Source organism: Protopterus annectens, chromosome 8.part0 (genome assembly GCF_019279795.1).
Source record: "Protopterus annectens isolate FY-2018-M chromosome 8.part0, PAN1.0, whole genome shotgun sequence".
NCBI lineage: Eukaryota > Metazoa > Chordata > Ceratodontiformes > Protopteridae > Protopterus > Protopterus annectens.
This window is the reverse complement of record NC_056741.1, coordinates 1,255,573,394-1,255,600,422: the sequence shown is the minus strand read 5'-3', so window position 1 is coordinate 1,255,600,422 and position 27,029 is coordinate 1,255,573,394. Positions and strand designations below refer to the sequence as shown.

The window sequence follows — 27,029 nt, the reverse complement described above, 5'->3', positions numbered from 1 at the left end:
AGGTAGAAGATTGAGCAGACGTACTAACTTCTACTCTTTCTCTTTACAGGCTACCAAGCTTGGACCTAAGAAGCTAGTCAAATGCACACTGACCAAAGTGTAGATTGATGGGCTGCAGCAGCATGTTTGCTGCCCTTCATAAAAATGTGTGCAAATTACATCACAGTATATTCGCCTTACAAACACAAAAATATTGGCGCCTTTTCAATTATCAGCTTTTATTAACAACTGCAAACGAAGATAATATACTTTTGCTTACCTTGTACATGGGGAAATGCAGACAATGACAAACTTTTTGCAATGCATAATTCTCTGTGGGATCTGTCAGGTCAAGTCCATGAATTGACAGCTCATGAACTGGAATTCGCTGAACACTAGGAAAAGAAAAGAGAAAATAGTCTGTTCATCTTTGTACATTAAACAAAAGTTGAACTGTTCATGAACTTTATTGAAAGTATAGTTATTGTTAACTACAAATCTTCAAGAAACATCTCAATCAACAGGTTCTTACCACATGGATGTCCAACTAGATTTCCTCCAAATATTTATTGCTACTGATAAAAGAACAGTGGCCATAAAGGTGATCAACACCATGTTATAAAGCACAGCCAGAAAAACAGAAGACAAATACATACGTGAAGTAGCTACTAAAATTACTGTTTTCTCTTTACTGTACTGCCACTTAGCAAATCCTTACAATACAAACAAGTCCCAAGTAATAACTGCTGAGCTGGAGGACAAAGATCAAAATAACAACAAAACACTGATTTTTATACAATGGCCCCAGTTTACCTAGTTCTGCCAAAGAGGACATAAAGGTCATATAAGGTTGGTAAAATCTTAGAAAAATCATTGCAACAGTTTTCATTTCTTGACGATCCTATGAAGTAATTTGCTGAGGCAATAATGCCTCAGGAGGAGTGAGGATTCACAATAGGAAGGGGAGTTTAAAGAGGGCATCACGGCTATCACAAATGCTAGCCAGGAACATTTAAACACTACAGTAAACTCTCAGTTAACTGACACCCATGAGGACTATTAGATGTCAGATAATAAGAAGTTATGTACCTACCATAATGTTCCATGTTAGTTGTCTTCTTCTCGCCTTCTTTCTTGCTGGATGGGTTCGGAGCCGATCCTCGGCTCCGACTCGGCCTTCTACTAAAGCTCGAGAGCTATTTACTGGTTCGAGGCCTCCCCATATCCCACAATGCTTGGCGCTAGATAACCAGATCTCGTTTGGCAGAGCTAACACCATAGAAGAAAATTTCAAGGACACCTGTCCAAACTACAAGGTTTACCTACAGTACTAAAACAGAGAAGGACGTAACCAGATAAGACTCAGCCAGAGAACAAAGGCCTCAAAAAGGGACTCTTTCTGTCTGTCCAGGCTAGGGGGATGGAGGGTGGGACGCAAGAAAGAAGGCGAGAAGAAGACAACTAACATGGAACGTTATGGTAGGTACATAACTTCTTAATGTTAAGTTGTCTATCTCGCCTTCATTCTTGCTGGATGGGACAGCGTCCCTAGCACCTTAGTCCTGGGTGGCTCATCAAAACAGACTCTTGAGCACAGTGGAACCAAAATCAGCTCTGCTCCTAGAGGCCATATCCAACTTATAATGTGAAATGAAAGTATGAGGAGTGGCCCATGTGGCTGCAGCACAAATAGATTCCATTGGTAGTCTTGCTTGAAAAGCTACCGAAGTAGCTAACGCTCTGGTGGAATGAGCTTTTGGTTTTGTAGGGAGTTCTTTATGTCTCAGTTGATAAATCTAAGTAATAATAGAGGCCAAACACCTGGATAAGGTTACTTTAGAAACTGGCAGGCCCTGTTTGCCCTCAGCATAGGACAGGAAGAGTTGGTCCGATTTTCTTGTTTGCTTAGTCCTATACAAATAAAAACGTAATTGCCTATGAACGTCCAATTGGTGTAACTTTTGTTCAGCTTTGTTCGAATAGTTAGGAAAAAATACAGGTAGATCAATAGCCTGATTCAGGTTTGTTTCAGAAGGTATCTTGGGCAGAAAAGAAGGATTAGTCCTGAGTGAAACTCTATCCTTGTGAAAAACAAGAAAAGGAGGGTGAATACAGAGGGCTTGAAGTTCCGAAACTCTCCTAGCTGAGGTGATGGCTACTAAAAAGAGAGTCTTCCAGGAGAGTAATTTTTAAGGAACAGGAGGCCGCAGGTTCAAAAGGAGGGAGAATCAAGGAAGCTAATATCAGGTTTAAATCCCACGGAGGCGGGGGATCTCTGACCGGGGGCCTAAGTAAAATAGTCCCTTTAAGGAAGGCCTTGCAAACTTTGTGGGACATGATGCTGGTTTCTGACATGCCAGCGTGGAAATTTGTGAATAGCAGCCAATTGGACCCTAATGGTGGCAGACGAGGAACCAGCTCGAAAAAGTTCTGCTAAAAAATCTAGAACGTGATGGACAGGGGCTGTAAAGGGGTCTATATTTCTAGCCTCTGCCCAGAAAGAGAAACGTTTCCACTTACTAGCATAAGTCTTCCTGGTAGTAGATTTGTGCGAAGAAAGGATAATTTCATGCACCAGCTGAGAAATATGTGGAAGCCTGAATTAGGTTAGAAGTGGAGCAACCAAGCTGCGAGGTTGAGAGACTGAAGGGATTGGTGCAGCCCGCCCAACTGATGGACCAAGAGGTCTGGCACTGGGTCCAGATTCCAAGGCTGCTCCAGCAGGTGACGATGCAGGAATGGGAACCAAATTTGTTGAGGCCAGTAAGGTGCAATGAGGATTATCCTGGATCCCAAAGTGGTCGCCTTCTGAATTAGTTTGGGAATTAGGGGAAAAGGTGGGAATGCATACAGAAGACCCCGGGGCCAATCGTGAACTAGAGCGTCTCTGGGGGAGTGGCTGGGGAGGGGGAAGAGAGTGAAGAAATCATCGCACTTGCTGTTGAGAGGAGTTGCGAAAAGGTCGCAGCAAGGTTGACCCCATCTGCGGAAGATTTTGTCCGCTACTGACTGAGAGACCACTCGTGAGGCATGAGAATAGCTCTGCTTAGCCTATCCACTATGACGTTGGACTTCCCGGGGATGTGCGTTGCTATCAAAAACCGCTGAGAGGAGATCGCCCACTGCCAGAGTCAGAGTGATTCTCGACATAAGGGATAGGACTTGGTTCAGCCCTGCTTGTTGATGAACCACACTACAGATATATTGTCTGTTTGAATTGCAATAGTCCCGGTGGGTAGAGAGTCCTGAAGAGCTTGCAACGCTAAAAGCACCGCTCTCATCTCCAAGACATTTATGTGCAAGTGGTACTCAAGAGGTTGCCAAGTGCCCTGGACAGTCCTGCCCTGAAAATGCCCCCCCCCTCCCGATCAAGGAGGCATCCGTGGTCACCATGGCAACAGGAGGAGGAAGAAAGTACAGTTTTGTACCTACCATAAATGTAGATGTCCGATAGATATGCAACTGCAGTCATAACATATGGGTTGTCCTGCCTCAGGCAGCCCTCGATCGGCCGGATTCCAAAGTCTGGGTCCGGCGTCGGCTCCTCTCTGACGTCAGAACGGCTGGAGTATAAAGGCATCGGCCGACGCCATCTTCTTCAGTGTTTCTTGCCCCAGATGCCAGGTGCCCTCCTAGGAAGGCTAAATTTGGTGAATGGATAAACAATTCCAGACATGCACAACAGTAATAAACAGATACACCATAGGAGATACCCCCAGCTAATAGAAATAGGGGCAGTGGACACATAGAGAAGGATGCAGAGGGGTTGGAGGGTGGGAAAATCCGACTGCAGTTGCATATCTATCGGACATCTACATTTATGGTAGGTACAAAACTGTACTATGTCCTTCAAGAATGCAACTGCAGTCATAACATATGGGTTGAATATCATAGCCAAGCTGGGGGTGGTTGGAACTAAGAAAGTGATGGTGTAGCTAAAATGCCCTGCAGGACTGCCGAAGCAAAGCCTGCTCGGGATCTGGAGTATAAAGGCAGGTTGTAGTGCTTGGTAAATGTATGCATGGAGCTCCATGTAGCAGCCTCTAGAATGTCCTTTGTAGCCACTCCTCTTAGGAAAGCTGTGGATGTGGCTATAGCTCTGGTGGAGTGTGGCCTAATATTGGCTGGCACACCTTTCCCATGAAAAGAATAGCAGAATCTGATGCAGTGTCCAATCCATTTGGAAATTGTTTGTTTGGAGATTGCTTTTCCTTGTACTCCAGCAGCATAGGCTACAAACAGTTGGTCAGACTTTCTGGTGGCCTTAGTTCTGTTCAAGTAGTAGCGTAGTTGCCTGTGTATGTCCAAAGTATGCAGCAGTGCTTCCTCCCTGTTTTGAGGATTGGGGAAGAAGGTAGGCAGGTGAATGGCTTGATTTAGAGACAGTTAAAACACTAAGATAGAGCAAGAAGTTCTCAAAAACAACGAAAAATCACAGAAACGCCAGTAATTTATTGAAGCTTTCGGGCTCTCAACCCTTCATCAGCATACACAATACCAAATACTTTACATTTAAATAGAGGGAACAGTTAAGAACTCATGACAAAACCAGCCAATAAAATTCACTCAATTAAATTCAAAAAACAATTACTTATTGAGAGAAATCATAAAAAACATTTAAAATGTGAAGAATAATATCATAACAGTTTATAACAAGTTAAAACATTTCATATCCTTAATAGCCTATTTATTAATTTAATCTATATATAACTATTATGTGTTATAAATTAACCATCTGTTGTCTTAATAAAATAGGTTTTATATTAATGGCGTTATTTAGACCAGGAGCAGTATCTGCATGCAACCTTATTATCCACTCTAGTTCCTTTATTTCTAAAAAATTGTTAATATCGCCACCCCTCATACCCACTTGTATAGTCTCAATACATCTAAACTTAAAGCTGTGCTTGCTATGTTGTGATATGTGCTTAAATAAGGCATTAGTCTGTACCGGTCTGTTAATTTCAGACTTGTGCTCTATAATGCGATCTTAAAGTCTACGCATAGTCTTGCCTACATAGAAGGCATCACACATACCATGCACGTAGCGAGATACACTAACTTCGTAGTATTGCAGTTCGCAGTACAGTTAAAATGAAACAGCTTAAAGGTAACAGGGTGCTTAAAATAAGAATCTGCTGTTAAAATATCACAGCAACATGTACAGTTATAGCATTTCAATGTACCTTGCATCTTATGTACTGAGACTGGTTGCTTTACAAAATCCTTGTAGCATAACATGCTCTTTAGAGCCTGGTGATTTCTATAAGCAAATCGTGGTTTGATACCTGCTAACTCCCTTAGTTCTGGCATAGCCATCAAAATTGGCCAGTTCTTTTTAATTATTTTACTTATCTGTTTAGTGTGGGCAGAGTATGTAGTCACATACCTCAACAATACATTATCACTATGTGTAGGGGTGTATAGCTCATCGCTATTATTTGCCTTATCTCTTAAAAATATTGGTTTATATTCCTTTTTTCTGCCCTGTGTTACTAATTCAATATTGGTATTGATAATGTATTCCGCATATCCACTTTTCTTAAATTCTGTTTTCATTACTTCTACTTCTTCTTTATAAACTTGTTCATCCGTAGTTAGTCTGCTAAGTCTTATAAATTGAGACTTCATAATACCTTTAAATACATGTATGGTGCATACTAGAGCTTTGCAAATATCTTATTGTATGAACATCCTTCTTATGCACCCTAGTTTGTATTATTTCATCTTGCTTGTATAGCATAACATCTAAAAATACCATTTCATTTGATGAAGAACACATTTTGAACTTAAAAAAACTTGTTGTACTATTGATATATCTAACAAACTCATCCAATTCTCCTGTTGTGCCTTCCCATATGAAAAAACAATCGTCCACAAATCTAACATAACTTTTTACGTATTTACATAATACGTTTTTAGACTCCAGTATATACTCTTTCTCCCAATTATATAATACCAAGTTCGCAAAAGTATTAGCAACTGACGTCCCCATAGCTACACCTGTTAATTGCTTATAGGGGACGTCATCAAAGATAAAAATATTGTTTGACAGTGTTAAATATAAAAGTGAGCAAATATTCTCAACCTCACAAGGTAATTTAGTCGAAGCACTAAACAGAAGTTTCCTTATTGCTTCTACACCATAGTCAATAGGTATGACGGTGAACAAGGATTCTATATCCAAAGTAACAAAGATGTAGCTACTAGAAGCATTATTATACCATATACTTAGTTTTTCCAAAAAGTGTGCACTATCTTTTATTATGCTTTCACATTTGGCTAGCATAACAGCCAATACTGTTTGTAGATATTTGGATATAGGTTCAGTTATCCATCCCTTGCCTGAGACTATGGGTCTCAGTGGAGGGTCATAGAGGGATTTGTGGAGCTTAGGTATTCCATATATTTGTGGAACCTTGGGACAGGGAGTAGAGAAGTAATTAAACAGGTCTATCGAGATTTTGTTGTTTAGTTGCATGTCATAAATAGCCATATTCACCTTAGTTACATGACTCTCTATATCAAGCTGAGTTATCTTTTCAAAGGTGCTAGTGTCAGAAAGAAAAATATTAAACTTTCTTGTGTAGTACTTCCTGTCCATAAGGACAGTTGCCCCTCCCTTATCAGCTTGTTTGATAATTATATTGTTATTCCTTTTCAAATCATTAAGTGCCTTATATTCACAGTATGTTAAATTATAATTTTTAACAGGTTGACATCTTTGTGAAAATAAAGATCTTAGTTCAGTTTCCACAATATTTGTGAAAGCTAAAATTACGGGTGCTAACTGGGGGATGAATAAACTAGACTTTTTACATCGCGAACAATTAGTTACAGAATTCCCAAAAATCAGCTTTAGCATAAGATTTCTAGCAAATAATTTAAGATCAATAATAGCATCCACAACATTACCAGAAGCAAAGGGGATGAATTTAAGTCCCTTGCTTAATAACATGTAATGATCGTTTGTTAGTCAATTCTGTCAAGTTTAAGGTACCTTTTAACATCTGTATGTTTGTTACCTGCGCGGCACCTTGTTGCTTTTTTTGGGGCTGTTGAGTTTCCTCTTGCCTCCTTGCTGTTGAAAGTGTTCGCTCAACATAGTTCCTGAAGCCCCCTCGGCTTGCAGCCTGTGTTCCACAACCTTTTCGGGTTGTTGCAGCCGAAAGGGTAAAAAAGCCGAGATCTCCATTTGCTTCTTCCCTTTCGGTTCATTTGATCCACGTGCTTGTTTTGGTGTTGTAGAAATAGTTGGAGCCTCAGGATCCACTACGAATTCACGTATTTCAGCTGGTGTTATCGATGCATTAGAAGTATCTAAATTTATGCTTTCTATCGCTGGAGTCAGTAGTTGCTCGACACTATTCGCTCCTAACGGTGGAAACGTGGTGGATTCACTTGCCTTCTCTTTGTCAGCCCCTTTGCGTACGACGTCGACTTAGTGACGTTTGGCGTACGTGTTTGGTGATTGGCTGAACTAGTATAGGCATTTTGCGGTAGCGTGAAGTCATCAAGCTGATCCAAGCCTTTCCTCGGGCCCATAGGTGTCTTAATACCCTGCTTATGTAGAGTTTGTTTATTATTTTTAGAAAAACCTTTATACTCAGTTCTCGGCCATGCAAAGATATGGCCGTTTTTAAAGTCGTCGATGTCACGTTTTAATTTTCTTTTTTTCTGTAGTTCTAATCTAGTGTCCAACAGTTGCACCCTTTCCACAAATGCTTGATAAAGGCAATTAGAAGCATCACCCTTTAACACTAGCATGACATCTTTTTCACATTGTTCGATTTCTACCAACAAGTTACTTTCAGTCTCTTTGAAAAAATCATTCATTAATCTCATGTAGTTTGCGCTCAGCTCAAGATTGAGTTGCTGCCATTTCACCAACAGTTCCTCATGTGTATTCCCATAGGAAGGCATTTTGAGGACCCGTAGCCCCCTAGGTGCAATGCCAAGCTCTAAATATGCCAAAAAACTAAGTCTTTGCCACTGTAAGTGCTTGTAGTTGTTAACTTTCTTTTCTAATACAGTCAATGCCTTGTTCAAATCAGTCATATCTTCAGCTACAATAATATCTTGACCATCATTGATGGGCCTTTGATTCTGCAATAATGGATTATTTACCTTCATAAGAAGTCTCTTAATAGATGAAGTCATTTTGTAAGATACGTAGCTTACTAGTAGTAAACAGGCTGGTTTGGTCTCCTCCTAAAACGTTATCTGCTACACCAACAAAAATGAAGTTAAAACACTAAGATAGAGCAAGAAGTTCTCAAAAACAACGAAAAATCACAGAAACGCCAGTAATTTATTGAAGCTTTCGGGCTCTCAACCCTTCATCAGCATACACAATACCAAATACTTTACATTTAAATAGAGGGAACAGTTAAGAACTCATGACAAAACCAGCCAATAAAATTCACTCAATTAAATTCAAAAAACAATTACTTATTGAGAGAAATCATAAAAAACATTTAAAATGTGAAGAATAATATCATAACAGTTTATAACAAGTTAAAACATTTCATATCCTTAATAGCCTATTTATTAATTTAATCTATATATAACTATTATGCACATGTATTTAAAGGTATTATGAAGTCTCAATTTATAAGACTTAGCAGACTAACTACGGATGAACAAGTTTATAAAGAAGAAGTAGAAGTAATGAAAACAGAATTTAAGAAAAGTGGATATGCGGAATACATTATCAATACCAATATTGAATTAGTAACACAGGGCAGAAAAAAGGAATATAAACCAATATTTTTAAGAGATAAGGCAAATAATAGCGATGAGCTATACACCCCTACACATAGTGATAATGTATTGTTGAGGTATGTGACTACATACTCTGCCCACACTAAACAGATAAGTAAAATAATTGAAAAGAACTGGCCAATTTTGATGGCTATGCCAGAACTAAGGGAGTTAGCAGGTATCAAACCACGATTTGCTTATAGAAATCACCAGGCTCTAAAGAGCATGTTATGCTACAAGGATTTTGTAAAGCAACCAGTCTCAGTACATAAGATGCAAGGTACATTGAAATGCTATAACTGTACATGTTGCTGTGATATTTTAACAGCAGATTCTTATTTTAAGCACCCTGTTACCTTTAAGCTGTTTCATTTTAACTGTACTGCGAACTGCAATACTACGAAGTTAGTGTATCTCGCTACGTGCATGGTATGTAGGCAAGACTATGCGTAGACTTAAAGATCGCATTATAGAGCACAAGTCTGAAATTAACAGACAGGTACAGACTAATGCCTTATTTAAGCACATATCACAACATAGCAAGCACAGCTTTAAGTTTAGATGTATTGAGACTGTACAAGTGGGTATGAGGGGTGGCGATATTAACAATTTTTTAGAAATAAAGGAACTAGAGTGGATAATAAGGTTGCATGCAGATACCACTCCTGGTTTAAATAACGCCATTAGTATAAAACCTATTTTATTAAGACAACAGATGGTTAATTTATAACACATAATAGTTATATATAGATTAAATTAATAAATAGGCTATTAAGGATATGAAATGTTTTAACTTGTTATAAACTGTTATGATATTATTCTTCACATTTTAAATGTTTTTTATGATTTCTCTCAATAAGTAATTGTTTTTTGAATTTAATTGAGTGAATTTTATTGGCTGGTTTTGTCATGAGTTCTTAACTGTTCCCTCTATTTAAATGTAAAGTATTTGGTATTGTGTATGCTGATGAAGGGTTGAGAGCCCGAAAGCTTCAATAAATTACTGGCGTTTCTGTGATTTTTCGTTGTTTTTGATTTAGAGACACCCTGGAAATTACTTTTGGCATGAATTAAGGAATGGTTCTTAGAGAGACTCTGTCCTGATGAAAAATGAGAAAAGGAGGTACTGCCATGAGTGCCTGTATCTCCGAGACTCTTCTTGCTGATGTGACTGCCAATAGGAAAACCGTTTTCCATGAGAGAAATTGCATTTCTGACGTTGCTGCTGGTTCAAAGGGAGGAAGAGTTAATTTTTCCAAGATGAAGTTGAGGTCCCATGCAGGTACTGGTGGTTTCCTGGGAGGTTTGATATTCCTTATCCCTCTTAGGAACTGTCTTAGCAAAGGATGTGAAAACACAGGTGGATCATAATTGTATTTTGCTGAGATTGCTGAGGCATGAATCTTTATGGAAGAATATGAGAGACCAGTATGAAACATTTCCGCCAAGTATTCCAATATCTGAGGTATACTCAAGACTGTTGTATCCTGACCCCTGTTAGCATTCCAGATGATGAATCTCTTCCACTTGGCTGAGTAGGTTTTTCTGGTGGAAGGTCTGTGTGCTTCCAGTAAGATCTCTTGAACTTTTTTGGAAAGAGAGATATCGGAAGGAGTTATGGTAACCTCCAGGCTGTCAGATGCAATGTTTTCAGGTTTTGATGAACAGTCCTGTAATTGTGATGCGTTAGAAGCAGAGGCCATAGGGGCAGAGGCCACGGTTTGGTCCGAGTTATGCTCAACAGCAATGGGTACCAGTGCTGCCTTGGCCAGTCTGGAGCTATCAAAATGCCTGTTGGTTGTTCTGCTTTGATCTTCAGTATCACCTTGGTCAGCAGTGGTAGAGGAGGGAATGCATAAATTGTTAGGGAATTCCAGCTGAAGGAGAGAGCAGGCGTTTTCCAGGCTAGAGGATGGTGGGTCCTTGTACAGAACTTTTCCAGGTGATGATTCATGTGAGAAGCAAAGAGATCTATGTCCGGTCTTCCCCATGTCCTTGTTATTTGTGAGAAAATGTGAGGATGCAGCATCCATTCGTGTGGATCCAAGAAATTTCTGCTCAGCTTGTCCGTCAGTACATTGTCCTTGCACAAACTGGGATTGCAAATGTATCTTCAGACTTAGGGATTTTTCCCAGAGAATCATTGTTAGTCTGCAGAGGGGATAAGAATGAGTGCCTCCCTGCTTGTTTATGTACCACATAACAGTGGTGTTGTCTGTCCTTATTAGCAAATGTCCTTGTTGAAGTGATTTTTCGAAAGTCTCGATTGCATGTATCACTGCCAACATCTCTTTTTGGTTTATGTGCAGATGCCTTTCCCTTGATGTCCATTGACCGTGAATGCATCTGCCCTCCATGTGCGCCCCCCATCCGTGGTCCGAGGCGTCTATTGTAATCATTTGGCCTGCTTGAGGTTTGTTGAAAGACATGCCTTTGTTTAACTGACTTGTTTGAGCCCACCACAAAAATTCTCTTCGCAGGCATGGAATGGGTGGGATTACGTCCTCTAGGTTTTGACTGTGTTGGGACCATAAGCTTTTTAAGTACCATTGCAGCTTTATCATATGAAGTCTTGCCAAAGGTATCAGAAGAATGCAAAATGCCATGAACCCCAGGGCCTGCAGGATTTTCTTTGAAGTCAGCTGGCAGAGCTTTGCTAGGCCTTTGAAGTAGTCTGGTAACTGCTGTTGTTTTTCCTCTGTGAGATAAGCCATTTGTGTTTTTGTGTCCAGTTTGGCTCCTAGGAAAATAATCTGTTGGGATGGCAGAAGTCTTGATTTCTGAATGTTGACTGTGTATCCCAAAGCCTGTAGTAACTGAATGACATAGTCCAAGTTTGCTATCAAGGTTTGTTTGTTGTCTGCTTGTATGAGGCAGTCGTCCAGGTAGGGGTATATTTGAATCCCCTAGAGTCTGCAGTGTGCCACTACTGATGCCAGGCATTTCGTGAACACTCTGGGTGCAGTAGATAAGCCAAACGGCAATGCTGAGAATTGATAATGCTCTGTCCCTGCAAGAAATCTGAGGTATCTTCTGCAGCTTTGTCTGATTGGGACATGCAGGTATGCCTCCTTGAGGTCCAGAGTGACCAGCCAAGACCCCTTGCCCAGCATGGGAAGGAGTTGCTGCAACGTCAGCATTTTGAACTTTGGCACAATGAGATAAGTATTTAGAGTAGACAAGTCCAGTATAGGCCTCCATTTGTTTTCCTTTCTTGGAACAAGGAACAGTCTTGAATAGAATCCCTGGCCTTGTTCCTGTGGAGGGACCTTTTCTATTGCTTTTATACTTAACAGCTTTGAAACTTGAATGAGTGCCTCTGCCCTTTGATGGAGTGGCAGGTTTGGCATGCCTTGTCTTATTGGTAAAGTATGGAAGTGGAATCTGTAACCTTTGTCTATTAAATCCAGAGTCCAGTTGTCCTTGGTTAAAATATGCCAGTTTTTTGAGAATAAGGATAATTTTCCGCCCAAAGGTGCTTCTCTTTCAGCCTTTGTAGGCGGTATGAAAGTCAAGTCATTGTGGTTGTCCTTGTGGTGCAGCTGGACTGCCTGCGCCACTTCTTTGATTTGGTGGTTGCCATTGGTGGCCCCTGTAGGAGCCTCGGTATTGCCCTCTACCTCGGGCACGCCTGTTTTTTCCCCTTTGAAACTTGTCAGTGTCTGGAAAGGACCAATTCTTTGAAGGCCAATTTCTGTTGAATCTGGGTGGCTGAACCTGGAGGAAATCTTTGACTGTCTGTACTGATTTTGCTTCAACACATCTTGTGCATTAGCACCAAAAAGCTTCTGTTTTTCCAGAGGTGCATCAAGTAACTTTACTTTAACATGGTCTGGCAGTGGCTGTTCTTTTAACCAAGCATGTCTACGAATAACAGCCCCAGTCATAGCTGTCCTACATGAAGCCTCCAATGCATCATAACCACACTGAAGAAAATGATTGCTAACCTGCTGAGTGTTATGTACTAGATCCTGCAATGCCTTTCTATCAATAGGCTCAGGAGAGGCTAGCTTTTTTTGTAAATCATCCAGTAAAAAATCCTGGTACTGAAACATATGAAAAAGGCAGTTAAGTGACCTCATGGCCAGGGTGGTAGAGGTATAAACTTTCTTACCCCATCTCTCCAGGAACCTAGCTTCCCTATCCGCTGGCAGTGGATTCTTGGCTGTGGAAGTAGCCACTCCCTTGGGGCCCTGTGAAATAGTTTCTAGATCCACAGAATGGGCCTTAAAGAGATGTTTGTGGGTGTCAGGGACCCTATAATATCTGTCTGGCTTGACAGGAGCAGAAGGGAGAGAATCAGGGTTAGCACTGGAGTCGGAGAAAACATCATCCAGGACATCCATAACTGGAGGGATAGCTAAAGGTCTGTGCTGGGGTAGCTTGAGGAAGGTACGTAGCCTTTTCCTGGAATCAGAGAATTCCTGACCCTGCCATTTGAAATGCTCCCTCATGGAGTGAAGGACTTCACCGAACGAAAAATCCTCTGGAGGAGAGGCAGAGGGAATTGATTCCTCAGCATCAGGGTCCTCATAGGCCTGGAAGGATTCTTCTTGGGTATCTGAATGCTCAGAATCCCCAGAGGCCTCATCTGAAGAGAGGTTGTCGACCTGCTCAATTCTGGGCCTTTTCTCTGCAGGCGGCTGAGAACCTCTGTCTGGATGAGGCTGAGACCCTCTGATAAGAGAAATAAGATCTGCAGCAAGAGACATGATCTGTTTATCAGAAGAAGGGGCCTGGACAGTAGGTTTAGGATGGGCCTTGGCCTGGCTGGCGGCCTTAGCATGTGCAAAGGCCTTGATGGACATGGATACAGGAGGCCTAGCAGCCCCACGTGCAGGAGTAACCTTGTCCACAGGAATGGTGTCGGGTAGATCCAGAACTTCGGGTTCTGGAGGAAAATCAACAACCGGCACCGGGGTAGACTCCGAGACCGGAGGACGTGTTAACGCTGTGTCGTCGGCCTGGAGCGGTTGAATTACCGCTTCTGAAGGGACCGAAGCACTCGCGGAGGGTTTAGGAGGAGTATCGGTGGAGGACGCGGGCCGAGGATGTTGGTCCCGGTCCTTTCACTTTTTGGTAGATTGAGTTGTCGGTTGTTCCGACGGCATGATATAAGCAAAAGATTCGCCGAAAAAGTCTTCGGCAAATTCTGCCCGGTGCCTGAGAGTGCGCTTATTAAAGCAAGCACAGGCAGCACAGGCCGAGACGTCGTGGTCTGGGCCTAGGCAAGGGAGGCAATAAGAATGGAAGTCCTTATGAGGTATTTGTTTACCACAAGACAAACAATTATTAACTTTCTCAATTTGTTCTGACATCGGCTGAGGCAAGAAAAAATGTTCCCCAACGGGGTACTTAGCTTTTAGATGACTTCGGTATTGAAAACACAGGAGCTGACCGACCGGCACTTGCGAACTGCTTCTGCTTCGGGCACCGCACGGCAAGAAAGACTGAAGAAGATGGCGTCGGCTGATGCCTTTATACTCCAGCCGTTCTGACGTCGGAGAGGAGGCGACACCAGCCGACGCCGGACCCAGACTTTGGAATCCGGCCGACCGAGGGCTGCCTGAAGCAGGACAACCCATATGTTATGACTGCAGTTGCATTCTTGAAGGACATCAAATGGTCTGCCCTGAAGTACTAGAGCAGAGACCATCCACCAAGCCAGGTGGTCTTTGCATGATTGAGTGATTATTATGTTGTGAGACATCGGAAGTTGTTGAAAAGACCATTGGGTAAAAAGCATCCACTGAAGAATCCACATGTGAAAACGAGCCAGGGGAAGTAATGTGATTGCTGCTGCCATGAGACCCAAAGTTTTCAGAACATATCTGGCCTGAATCCTCTTGCACTGTATTAAGACCTGCACATGTCGGCGAATGTCTGATACTCTGTCTAAAGGAAGTTTTGCAGACAGTTCTTTTGTATTTAATCTTGCGCCTATAAAGGTTATAGATTGACAAGGCGACAATGCAGACTTTTTGAAATTTATTGAGATACCTAGCTCGGAGCAAGTTTGGATGGTATAATCCCAGGCTCGCAGTAGCTGGTGCCTGGTGGAAGTAGTAAGGAGCCAGACGTCTAGATATGGAAACACCTGGAATCCTCGCCGTCTCAGGTGAGCCGTAACCACTGCCATGCATTTGGTGAACACCCTGGGGGCTGTGGTGAGACCAAAGGGCAGGGCTCTGAATTGATAGTGACTGGCTCCCAGCCGGAAGCGGAGAAACCTTCTGGAGCATCTGTCCATTTTGATATGGTAGTACACATCCTGAAGGTCTATGGAGCACATCCAATTGTCCTGAGCCAAAAAGGGTAGAATGGACTGAAGCGTGACCATCCGGAACTTCGTTCTTTGAACAGATTTGTTTAACCTGCTGAGATCCAAAATAGGTCTCCAGTCCCCTGTCTTTTTTGGTACTAAAAAGAACTTGGAGTAAATTCCGGATCCTTGCTGGTCTGCTGGGACTGGCTGGATGGCCCTTTTTTTTAGCAGTTTTGAAATTTCTAGCACTGCTTGTTCCCTTAGACCGGGTGGAACATCTGGAAGGGACCTGGTTGTTTGTATAGGGGTGTGGACAAAGGGGATTTTGTAACCCTCGGATATGATGGACCATACCCATTTGTCTTGTGTGAGGAGTTGCCAGGCTTCTGGGTACAGTGACAATCTTCTGCCGACTGCCTCCGAAGGTGGACAGTCAGGCATTTCCCCCTCAGGGTTGCTGAAAGGGTTTGTCAGAGAAAGACTCTCTGCTACCCTGATTGTGCGGACCCCCACTGTCCCTCGGGCGGCGTCTATTATTGTTTCCTCCTCTGCCCCTGGAGGGAAACTCGCCACGTGTGTCAGGCACGACTCCCTGGGGTTTGCGAAACCACATTTTTCCACTCTTCTGACCTTTAGGGTATGGTCTAGAGGGAGTAGAAAAACGGACTCCTACAGCAGAGAGAGTCTTGCTTTCCTGCTCACACCTGGTAAGGGTATCCTTCACCTGTGGTCCAAACACAGCGGAACCATCGAAGGGGGTATTGGTGAAGGACGGCTTAAAGGGGTCAGCAAAGTTACATAACTGCATCCAGGCATGTCTTCTCAAAGCCACACCTGTACCTGCGGCCCTACTCGCCCCATCGGCTGCATAAGAAATGAGCCGCATGGAGGAGTTGACGATAGAGTTAAGGGTCGCCAGCTGGGAGTTAATCTTATCCTGAGCCCCCGCAGCTGATGGATCCTGAAGGGTATCACCCAGTTCCTTGAGAAGATCCCTTTGAAGGCAGGTGATATGGCACAGATAATTCAGCGACGGTATGGAAAAAGTTGCTGAAGAAAACATATGCTTCCCGTACCTGTCCATTGTCCTAGACTCTTTATTAGGTGGATGGACAGGCACCGAAGGGTCAGCCAACTCCTTCTTAGTGGCTGCTGCCACCACCATGGCATCAACAGGGACACCTTTTGTCAGAAATTGTTTGTCGGGTGGGGCTGTAATGAACTTAGTGGGCCTGCGGGGAGTTGGTTCCACTGTGTACGGGGCTGACCACGCCCTTCAAGCCACCACTTCCATGAGCGGGTTGAAGGGTGGAGACACCCAGGAGGTGGAAGGGCGAGAACCAAACGCGTCCAGGTACACAGACTCGTTCTCGGAAGGGTTAAGGGCAGTCCAGTTCCCCCTCTGCTTAAGGATCTCTAGGATGTCTGAAAAAGAGACATCCTCAGAGGGGGATCTTGGGGACCCTTCCGAATCCTCCAAGTCGGTATCAGACGTGACTGACTCGGGGGAGTCAACATGTTTCCTCTTACATTTTCTCTTCCAAGGGGGCTCCTCTGAATGATCAGGGGAGGCCTCGGAAGAGGAAGATACGTCCAATGGGGTGGCCTGGAGTGTCTGTTCTCCATGCTTGGGGTCAGGAGGGTGGCCAGAGACCAATGCAGGCACCATGGGGGGAGGAACCGAAGGGGCCGATCGAGGAGCCGACTCAGGAGTCAGCACGCTCCTCATGACCTTGAAGGCATCCCTGTCAGGCAGAGCAAAGGGGGTCCCCGCTCCGAAGAGAGGTGAACCTTTCCCGGCACCGAGAGGGACGGCTCCGAGGCAGATGTCGGGGCCGAGCTCACCTGCACCGAAGCCCCGAGAGGAAGAATGGGGTCGGACAAGGGTCCGATGCCACTCGTCCCCTTGGAGCCACCAAGGGAGTCCCGGCGCCCAGATCCCTCCAAGGAAGGAACCAATGAAGAGATCGGAGCCGATGAAGGAGCCGAAAGATGTGGTATCGGCTCTGTTTCCAAGATTTGAGCCTCAACCAGCTCCGGCTCCGAACACAAAAGGGGAGTCAGAGGAGGAACTGCTGAAGACACCGGGTCAGCCACAGTCTGTTGAGAAGGGCTGGTTAACATTTTGGCCAGGGCCTGCGATTTAAGTAGTCTACTGATCACCCTCTCCAAGTCATGGTTGGATAACTTGGAAGACCGAGAGGAGTGGGACCTATGGCTTTGTTCCGAATGAAGCAATGGTGACCTCGGAGCCGAGCGAACCGATTCTATTGAAGGGGACCTAGAATGTTTTCGGCCCAATGACGGTTCCGACAGTAAAGTCGGAGCCGATTGAGGTCTAGAGGTGTCGGCTCCAGCCGGAGCTGAAGAGGAGGCTGATGCTCCGCCCAGCGACGGCTCCGAACTGAGAGCCGACGGCTTGGCGGGCTTTGAGGATTTCCCCGACTGAGGCTTTGCCGGGGATCCCACTGGCTTGAGTAGGCCTCTCAAAATAAGCTTGTTCCTACGCTCCTGCAGGACTCTCGGGTTGAAGGCATGACAGACCGAGCAGGAGTCCTGCAGGTGTAGGGAACCCAAGCAATAAACGCAAGAAGTGTGACCGTCTGTCAGAGACATCTTCTGACAGCACGAGTCACACTTCTTGAAGCCTGAAACTTTGGTATCCTTGGACATACTGGCCCGGGATACCAAAGAGAGAAAACTTACACTAGTGCTTAAACAAGGCACACAGACACACTCACACGCCCACTCTAGATAAGCTAACAATAATAAGCAGAAAAAAACTATCACTATCACCCACACTTAATAATAGTAACAACAACCTCAATAAAAATATACAAAAAAACTAGAAGGCTAAACAGTACTCCTATAGGTGCAACAAGGGGGGGGGGGTTAGCCACGAATAGAGAAGAACCAAGGGGGGGGGGGTAGAAACTCTCTAACAGAAAATGAGTTTCCTAAGTGGGACAAACTAGTGGGATACACAGTATAACTATACTACAAGGTAAAGACAATCTATCGCCAAGAAAAAATACAGTTAAATATTAGCTGAAAATAGAAAAAAAGGATTAATACGACCTGAGCCAGTAAAAACGCAACCTCGTAGCTGAAGCGACAAACGAGATCTGGGTATCTAGCGCCAAGCATTGTGGGATATGGGGAGGCCTCGAGCCAGTAAATAGCTCTCGAGCTTTAGTAGAAGGCCGAGTCGGACCCATCCAGCAAGAATGATGGCGAGATAGACAACTTAACATCTGTAGTTTCTGGTTGCTTGAGAGCTACTATTAAAAATAGGCCTGACTAATATTGTACCCTACACTATTTGATTGGTTTGACTTGTTCTCATGTTGGGGAGAGAGGGATTTATTCCCATCTTCCTTTTTAAAACTCAAACGCTAAAAACGTAAGGTATGTTTCTGTGAGGGGAAAACAAGTGCAACACGTGAAAATTGTACTGTATTTTTTTTATATTTTTTGCTAGTTGCTTGAGGTCCGGTTAACTGAGAGTTTACTGTAGTTTCACTGCATGTTTTGCATAAAAGAGAAAAAAATCTGCTTAAGCAGTGAATTTCCACAACCCTGTACACATCTTTTTAAGTCCTACTAAGTTCCAAAATGGTAAGAAAGGCTTCTTTGTTTACCTGATCTTGTAAACATATGTGTGTATGTAACAGGTATGTTCTTATAGCAGCTGACCTATGACGGAACCTCCTTCTTGCATGATCTATCATAGAGTTAATCCACTATTTCTAATTTGGCATTCATACTTGGAGAGAAAGTGTATACTCTCTAACCCTAGCTGTCTGCCTTTATTATTGAGAAAGCAAACTTCATCCAACAGCAGACACTGGATGTAAAGTTCCTCAAGAAGACAGATTCATAGATTAGTACTAGGCTAACTGCCTTTGTGGGCCATTTTAAGCCTAGCCAATTACCCCATGTGAGAATCAAACCCTGCACCTTGTATCTGTAAGGTAAACACCTTAACCATTATGCCAACGATGGGAAGGAATTTGTAACACACCAAGGAGGGTCCCTGACAACATATATAATAGATATGTTCCTACCCTATCAGCTGAGCTACAAAAAGAGAGGACCACACTTGCTCTGTCTACATTTGGGGCGAGTCCAAGCAGTCCCCCGACCCTACTGCAGAAGGAGTTAGGCCACCAAAGACAGAAGGATGACAACACAATCTTTAAGTATCAAGGTAACAAAGAAGGTACAATTTCTGGAGGCATAGCCCATGTACTACTGCTTGACAAAGGCATGTATAAATGACTACTTGTCTGATGTTCAAACAGCTGCAATGGACACATTCCTAAACAAACAAAGCAGCAGTTACCTTCTTTTCAGAAGTCTTTTAAAGCAGCATTTTCCCACAAGCAGTTCATTGCCTGAAGGCAAAAAAGAAAGTACAGCTTACAATCTTCTTGAAAAGGGTTTGTTTAGAAAATTCCAGTTCGTCTCTCCCTGGGCTGAAGGAGACAGACACATTCTTCCTTCCTAAGTGCATTCAAACAAGTTAGTTGTGCTTATCCTGATTGCGAATGTCTCATTCTCCAATGATTTTTAACTACTGTGAAGATGAGATGCACAGAAAAATTCTGACATCACTTTCAAGAAAAAGTTTGGATAAGACCAAAGGGACATGACCTTCTTTTGAAAAACAGAAACGGTTCTCTCTGAATGAAGGTCAAAGACTCTGTCAGCAGAGGTGGCGGTCACCAGGAAAAGTGTGTTCTAAGAGATGGACACCAAAGCTGCCAAACCAGAGGTCCTGAATGGGGAAAAACTTGTGAATTGTGAAGTTCAGATTCCATGTAGAAGAGGAGTTCTAGAAAGGAGGTCACAGAAGCAGAAAAGCTCTAAAGAAAGTACAGTTGTGTACACTTACCATAAATGTAGATGTTAGAGTGTATTCACTGTTATAGTCATTACATTTGGGTTATCTGCTTGCAGGTAGCCCTCAGTCGACCTGATTATCAAAGTCTTGGGTCCTGCGCCAGATGCTCTCTCATCTTCCATAACGTCAGGTAGTCAGGGGTATAAAGCATGCAGCCGATGCCATTACATCATTTTTTCTTGCCCCAGATGTCAGGTGCCCTCATAATGGGAAGCAATTACATACAAAGTTACACCTCCAACAAAAAGCAAATACACCAGAAAGCTTTAAGCATAGTAAGCAAGAATAAAGGTATAGTCAACAGAAGTCAGGGGGCTGGAGGGAGGGTAACCAGGACTGCAACAGTGAATACACTCGAACATTTAGCTTTATGGCAAGTGTACACAACTGTACTATGTTCTTCATGCTTCACTGTTGCAGTCATTACATTTGGGTAGCTTCCCAAAGCTAAGGAAGGGCGGAGGCAATTAGATAGCATTAGGACCAGCTATAAGGCCCTGCAAGACTGCAGTGGCAAAACCGGCTCTGGATTTTGAAAAAATTGGCAAGTCGTAATGCTTGGTGAAAGTATGTACAGAACTCCAGGTAGCAGCTTCTAGGATGCCCCTGGTAGGGACACCTCTGAGAAAGGCTGTAGAGGTAGATGCAGCCCTGGTGGAATGTGGTGTTCTCCCCTGTGGGGTAGTTTCTCCATGGTGCTTATAGCATAAATGAATGCAGTGGCCTATACACTTAGAAATGGTTTGCTTTGAAACGGCCTTCCCCTCTGCCCCTGCAGCAAATGCAACCAGCAGCTGTTCAGATTTCCTGAGAGGCTTAGTCCTGTCTAAGTAAAATCCAAGTCGTCTGTGCACATCCAAGGAGTGCAGCATTCATTCCCCTTTTTTATGTGGATTAGAAAAGAAGGTTGGCAAATGAATGGACTGATTAAGGGCCACACTGGATATCACCTTGGGCATAAAGGAGGGATTGGTCCGGAGGGACACATCCGCATGAAAGATGATGAAAGGCTCCATTGCCATGAGGGCCTGTAATTCAGACACCCTTCTTGCTGAAGTGATGGCCAGAAAGAAGGCTGTATTCCAAGAAAGGAATTTCAACTATGCATTTGCAGCTGGCTCAAAGGGTGGTAGAGTGAGCTTTTCCAATACAAAGTTAAGGTCCCAGAGGCTGGAGTAGGGGCTCTCCTGGGTGGTCTTAAGTTTTTGGCCCCTCTAAGAAATTGCTTCAGCAGTGGATGAGAGAAGAGGGGTGGCTCTGTATTATAATGAGCTAAAATGGACAAGGCATGAATTTTGATGGAAGAAAAGGAAAGGCCCTTGTGAAGCATCTTAGTTAAATATTGAAGAATGTGTGGTAAATTGGGCACTGTTGTGTCCATCCCCTGAGTTTGGCTCCAGGAACAGAATCTTTTACATTTTGCAGCATAGGATTTTCTAGTACTAGGCCTCCTTGCTTCCAGAATGACATCCATCACTTGCTTACTGAGGATGGTAACTGAGAGATCATGTAATTAGCCAGGCTGCAAGGTTCAGGGTTTGAAGCTGTGGGTGCAGAATCTGGCCCTCCTGCTGGGACAGCAGGGCAGGGGTCTGAGGCAGGTGCCATGGTTCCAGAAGTGACACACTGCGCAGGAGGGGGAACCAGTGTTGGCAAGGACAGTCTGGTGCAATAAGTATTGCTCTTGGTTTGTTCTGTTTGATCTTTAGTAGCACTTTGGAGGGGAGAGGCAGAGGGGGAAAGGCATAAACTGATAGGTTTTTCCAGGTGAAGGACAGGGCATCCACTTTCCAAGCTTGTCTGTGAGGACTCCTTGCGCAGAATTTGTCCAATTGATAGTTCTGAGGGGAGGCAAACAGGTCTATCTCTGGGTTCCCCCATTTGTTTCTCAAAATGCTGAATATCTTTGGTTTCAGTTTCCACTCGTGTGGGTCCATGAGATTTCTGCTTAGGTCATCTGCCAGTGTATTTAGCTTGTCTGGCAGGAACTGAGCTTGTAGGTGCACTTGGTAGCTCAAGGCTGTGTTCCACAGAGCCATGGCTAGTCTGCAGAGAGGGTATGAGTGGGTCCCCCCTGCATGTTTATGCACCACATAACAGTGGTGTTGTCCGTCTTTACCAATAATTGTCCTGGAAGAATGTGGTCCTTGAAGGCTGTCAGAGCATCCTGTACAGCTAACATTTCTTTCTGATTGATATGCAGGTGCATTTGACTCGAGTTCCATTTGCCCTGAATGCACTGCCCTGCCAAGTGAGCCCCCCATGCATAGTCTGATGCATCTGTTGTTAGACTTTGGGCAGCAGGGGGTAGAGTGAATAGCAGTCCCTTGTTGTGGTGGCAGGCCTCTGCCCACCAAAGGAACTCTGTCTTTAAGCAAGGTATGATAGGAATCATTGATTCTAGGTCCTGAGAATGTTGACACCATAGGCTTTTTAGATACCACTGTAGTTTCCTCATATGCAGTCTTGCATATGGAATTAGTAGAATGCAAAAAGCCATGAATCCCAGGGCTTGCAGTATTTTCCTTGCAGATAGCTGGGTCTTTGTGGCCAGTAGTTTGAAGTAGGCTGTCAAATGAACTTGTTTCTCTGGCGTGAGGTAGGCCATCTGGGAAGTTGTATTCAAGCTTGCTCCCAGGAATACAATTTGTTGGCATGGTACTAGATGTGATTTCTTTTATGGTGTACCCCAGAGAAATTATTAATTTCTTTACAAATGCCAGATTATTTAATAGTATGTCCTGGCTTTCTGCCTGAATTAGACAATCATCCAGGTATGGATATATTTGAATACTTCTTTGCCTGCAAAATGCAAAGACTGGAGCTAGGCACTTTGTGAATACCCTGGGTGCAGTAGATAAGCCAAAGAGCAGTGCAGAGAACTGATAGTGCATGTAGCCTGCTTTGAAGCGTAGGCAACTTCTGCAAGATTCCCTTATTGGGATGTGCAGGTAGGCTTCCTTTAAATCCAGTGTTGACAACCAGGCATTTTTGCCTAGCATGGGAACCAGCAGATGAAGAGTTAGCATTCTGAATTTTGGGATTACCAAAAAAATGTTTAGGATAGACAGGTCCAGGATAGGTCGCCAGGAATTGTCTTTTCTGGGTACCAGGAAAAGTCTTGAGTAAAAACCTTGCCCCCTTCCTCTTCTGGGACAGGCTGAATAGCCCTGATGCTTAGAAGAGAGAGAACCTACTTTTGAGCCTCTGCCCACTGATTTGGGGGTGGGTCTGGCCAACCGTTTCGGGATGGCAATGAGTGGAAGTGGAATCTGTATCCTTGGGAAACTATATTTAAAACCCATTTGTCTTGGGTAATGAATTCCCAGTTTTTTGCATGCGGGGTGATCTTTCACCCTAAAGGAACATTCAGTTGAGCAGGGCTTGGAAAGTTTAAAGTTAAGTCATTGTGACAGTTTACCATAGGGGGGTGTCTTACTACTCCCAGCTTTGGAAGTGGCAGCCCCCCACTACTTAGGCCTGTGAGTACCTTGAGACTGAAGCCTGGGTGGTCTGCTGGTTCTAGGTTTGGACTGAGACGGCCTGGAAGAGGCAGGAAAGGACCAATTCTTAGAAGGCCAGTGTCTACTAAATCTGGGAGGCTGTACTTGCAGGAAATCTTTAACAGTTTGCATAAACTTAGCTTTTTCCTCCATCTTTTTAAGTACTTCTTCTGCTTTGTTGCCAGACAGGCGGTCTTGGTTTAAGGGAGTATCTAGTAATTTAAACATGATCTGGCAAAGATTGCTCCTTAAGCCAAGCATGCCTTCTAAGTACAGACCCAGTGACAGCAGCCCTGCAAGATGCCTCTAATGAATCAAAACCACATTGCAAAGTATGTTTGCCAACTTGTTCAGCAGAATGCATTAAATCCTGTAATTCTTTATTTTCAGCACAGTCAAGAATCAACATAATTTTCTGTTTAAGCAATCCAATAATATGCTGCTGATACTTTAACGTATGAAAAGTACAGTTTTGTACCTACCATAAATGTAGATGTTCGAGTGTTCACACTGCTGCAGTCATTACACTTGGGTTATCCTGCCGTCAGGCGGTCCCGCAGTCGGGTTATCCTGCCGTCAGGCAGTCCCGCAGTCGGCCAGAGTTCCAAAGTCTTGGTCTGGCGTCGGTTGCTGTCGCTTCTTCCCTGACGTCAGTGCACCAGGGGTATATAAGATGCATCCAACGCCATTTTCTTCAGTTTTTCTTGCCCCAGATGTCAGGTGCCCCCAAGCAGGTAGGCAATACATATTGCTAGTAAAAAATATACATATAAAAGAAAAAACAATACCTTCAGTTACAAGCAAATACACCACAAAGGTTGTATAGGATAGAAAGATATAGATAAGTCCAGCTAGTTCAGAGGGGCTGGAGGGAGGGTAAACTGGACTGCAGCAGTGTGAACACTCTAACATCTACATTTATGGTAGGTACAAAACTGTACTATGTTCATCGTGTTACACTGCTGCAGTCATTACACTTGCGTAGAATCCCAAAGCTAAGGTTGGGTGGCTGGTCTATATAGAGTTAGGATTGGCTATGAGGCCCTGCAGAACTGCAGTGGCAAATCCTGCTCTGGATTTAGAGTAAAGAGGCAAGTGGTAATGCTTGGTAAAGGTGTGCACTGAACTCCAAGTTGCAACCTCCAAAATTTCCTTGGTAGATACTCCTCTGAGAAAGGCTGTTGAAGTGGCTGTTGCCCTGGTGGAATGTGGCCTAATGTTATTAGGGACTGATTTTCCATGCTGTGTGTAGCAGCAACGAATACAATGTCCTATCCATTTGGATATAGTCTGCTTTGAGATAGCCTTGCCCTGTGATCCTGCAGCATATGCTACAAACAGTTGCTCAGTTTTCCTGAAAGCTTTTGTTTTGTCCTTGTAGAAGCGTAGCAGTGTGTGTGTGTCCAAAGAGTGCAGAAGTTTCTCCCCTTTATTCTGGGGATTTGGATAGAAAGTTGGCAAATGGATGGTTTGGTTAAGAGCCACACTAGATACCACCTTTAGCATAAAGATAGGGTTTGTCCTTAAAGAAACCCTGTCCTGATGAAAAATTATAAAAGTTTCCACTGCCATTAATGCCTATAGCTCTGAGACTCTTCGTGCTGAAGTTACTACCAGGAGCAGAGCTGTTTTCCATGATAAAAATTTTAGATCGGCTGTATTGGCTGGCTCAAAAGGTGGCAGGGTCAGTTTTTCCAAAACGAAATTGAGGTCCCAAGTTGGTGTTGGTGCTCTCTGGGGCGGTCTTATGTTTTTAGCCCCTCTGAGGTACTGTTTTAGCAAGAGATGACAGAATAGAGGAGGATCCGTGTTGTAATGTGCTGAAATGGCAGAGGCGTGGATCTTAATTGATGAGAAGGATAGGCCTTTGTCCAGCATCTCAGTTAAGTATTGTAAATTTTGAGGAATGTTTGGGACAAGAGGGTCAAGGCTTTGAGCCTGGTTCCAGGCGCAGAATCTCTTCCATTTTTCTGAGTAAGCTTTCCTGGTGCTAGGCCTCCTGGCCTCCAAAATGACATCCATAACAGCTTTAGAGAGAGGTGTTGCCTGCTTGACTAATGAATCTGCCATGCAGCCAGGTTTAGGGTTTTGAGCTGTCCGTGTAGGACCTGATTGTTTTGTCGAGTCAGAAGGTGTGGAATTTGAGGCAAAATCCATGGTGGGCCTTAGTTCTTTAAGATTGGGTATCAGTGCTGGCGTGGCCAGTCTGGAGCAATCAGGATCATCTGTGGTATTTCTTGTCTGGCTTTTAGGAGTACCTTTGAAAGGAGAGGCAGAGGTGGGAAGGCATAAACTTTTAGGCTTTTCCAGCTGAACGAGAGAGCATCCACTTTCCATGCTTGTGTGTGATAAGTCCTTGTGCAGAATTTTTGTAGTTGGCAATTCAGTGGGGAGGCAAAAAGATCTATGTCTGGGCATCCCCATTTTTGCGTTACCATGCTGAAGATTTGTGGATTCAATTTCCATTCGTGAGGGTCCATGATATTTCTGCTTAGATCGTCTGCCAGAGTATTTTTCTTTCCTGGCAGGAATTGTGCTTGCAGATGAACTTGATACGTTAGAGCTGTGTTCCACAAGGTAATGGCTTGCCTGCATAGGGGATAAGAATGAGTGCCTCCTTGCTTGTTTATGTACCACATTACTGTGGTGTTGTCTGTCTTTAATAATAATTGTCCTGGATGCAGAAGGTCCTTGAAAGCTGTTAGGGCATTTTGAACAGCCAACATCTCTTTTTGATTGATATGAAGATGCATCTGGTCCATGGTCCACTTGCCCTAAATGCATTTTCCTGCCATGTGTGCCCCCCCAGGCCTAATCCGAAGCATCTGTTGCTAGAGTCTGCCTGGCTGTGGGTTGGGTAAAAGGCTGACCCTTGTTTAGGTGACATGCCTGTGCCCACCACCGAAACTCCTGTTGTAGGCAGGGAATCATTGGTATTACTGCTTCTAAACTGTGAGAGTGTTGAGTCCAAACACTTTTTAGGTACCATTGTAATTTCCTCATATGCAGTCTGGCATATGGTATTAGTAGTATGTAGGATGCCATGAATCCCAGGGCCTGCAGAATTTTTCTTGCAGGGAGATGGGACTTTTTTGCCAGTAACTGAAAATATTGAGTTAGCTGAACTTGTTTGTCTGGCGTGAGATAAGCCATCTGGGACGTTGTATTTAAGCTGGCACAAAGTAATATAATCTGTTGTGAGGGCACTAGTTTTGACTTCTTTTCGTTTACTGTGTACCCTAGAGAAATTAGCAACCTTTTTACAAACGCCAGGTGCTGTAGAAGAATGTCCTTTGTCTCTGCTTGAATGAGGCAGTCGTCCAGGTATGGATATATTTGAATTCCTTTTTGTCTGCAAAATGCAATTACTTTGTGAAGACCCTGGGCGCAGTAGATAAGCCAAAGGGCAGTGCAGAGAATTGGTAGTGCATTGTACCAGCTTTGAATCTGAGGTATCTTCTGCAATTTTGTCTGATAGGGACATGCAGGTATGCCTCTTTGAGGTCCAGAGTAACAAGCCAAGCCTTCTTGCCCAGCATGGGTAAAAGCTACTGTAATGTCAACATTTTGAATTTCGGAATATCCAGGTAAGTATTTAGAATTGAAAGGTCTA

General features: G+C 43.7%; 1 protein-coding gene across 1 annotated transcript in view; it reads right to left on the bottom strand.

Moving 5' to 3' along the window:
* Positions 1-27,029, bottom strand: part of HAUS5 (HAUS augmin like complex subunit 5) — a 1,223,310-nt gene that overhangs the window by 236,743 nt on the left and 959,538 nt on the right. The window contains exon 18 of the mRNA XM_044080749.1: positions 260-374. Within this exon, the coding sequence (XP_043936684.1) occupies positions 260-374 (115 nt within the window). The remainder of the gene's footprint in view (positions 1-259; positions 375-27,029) is intronic.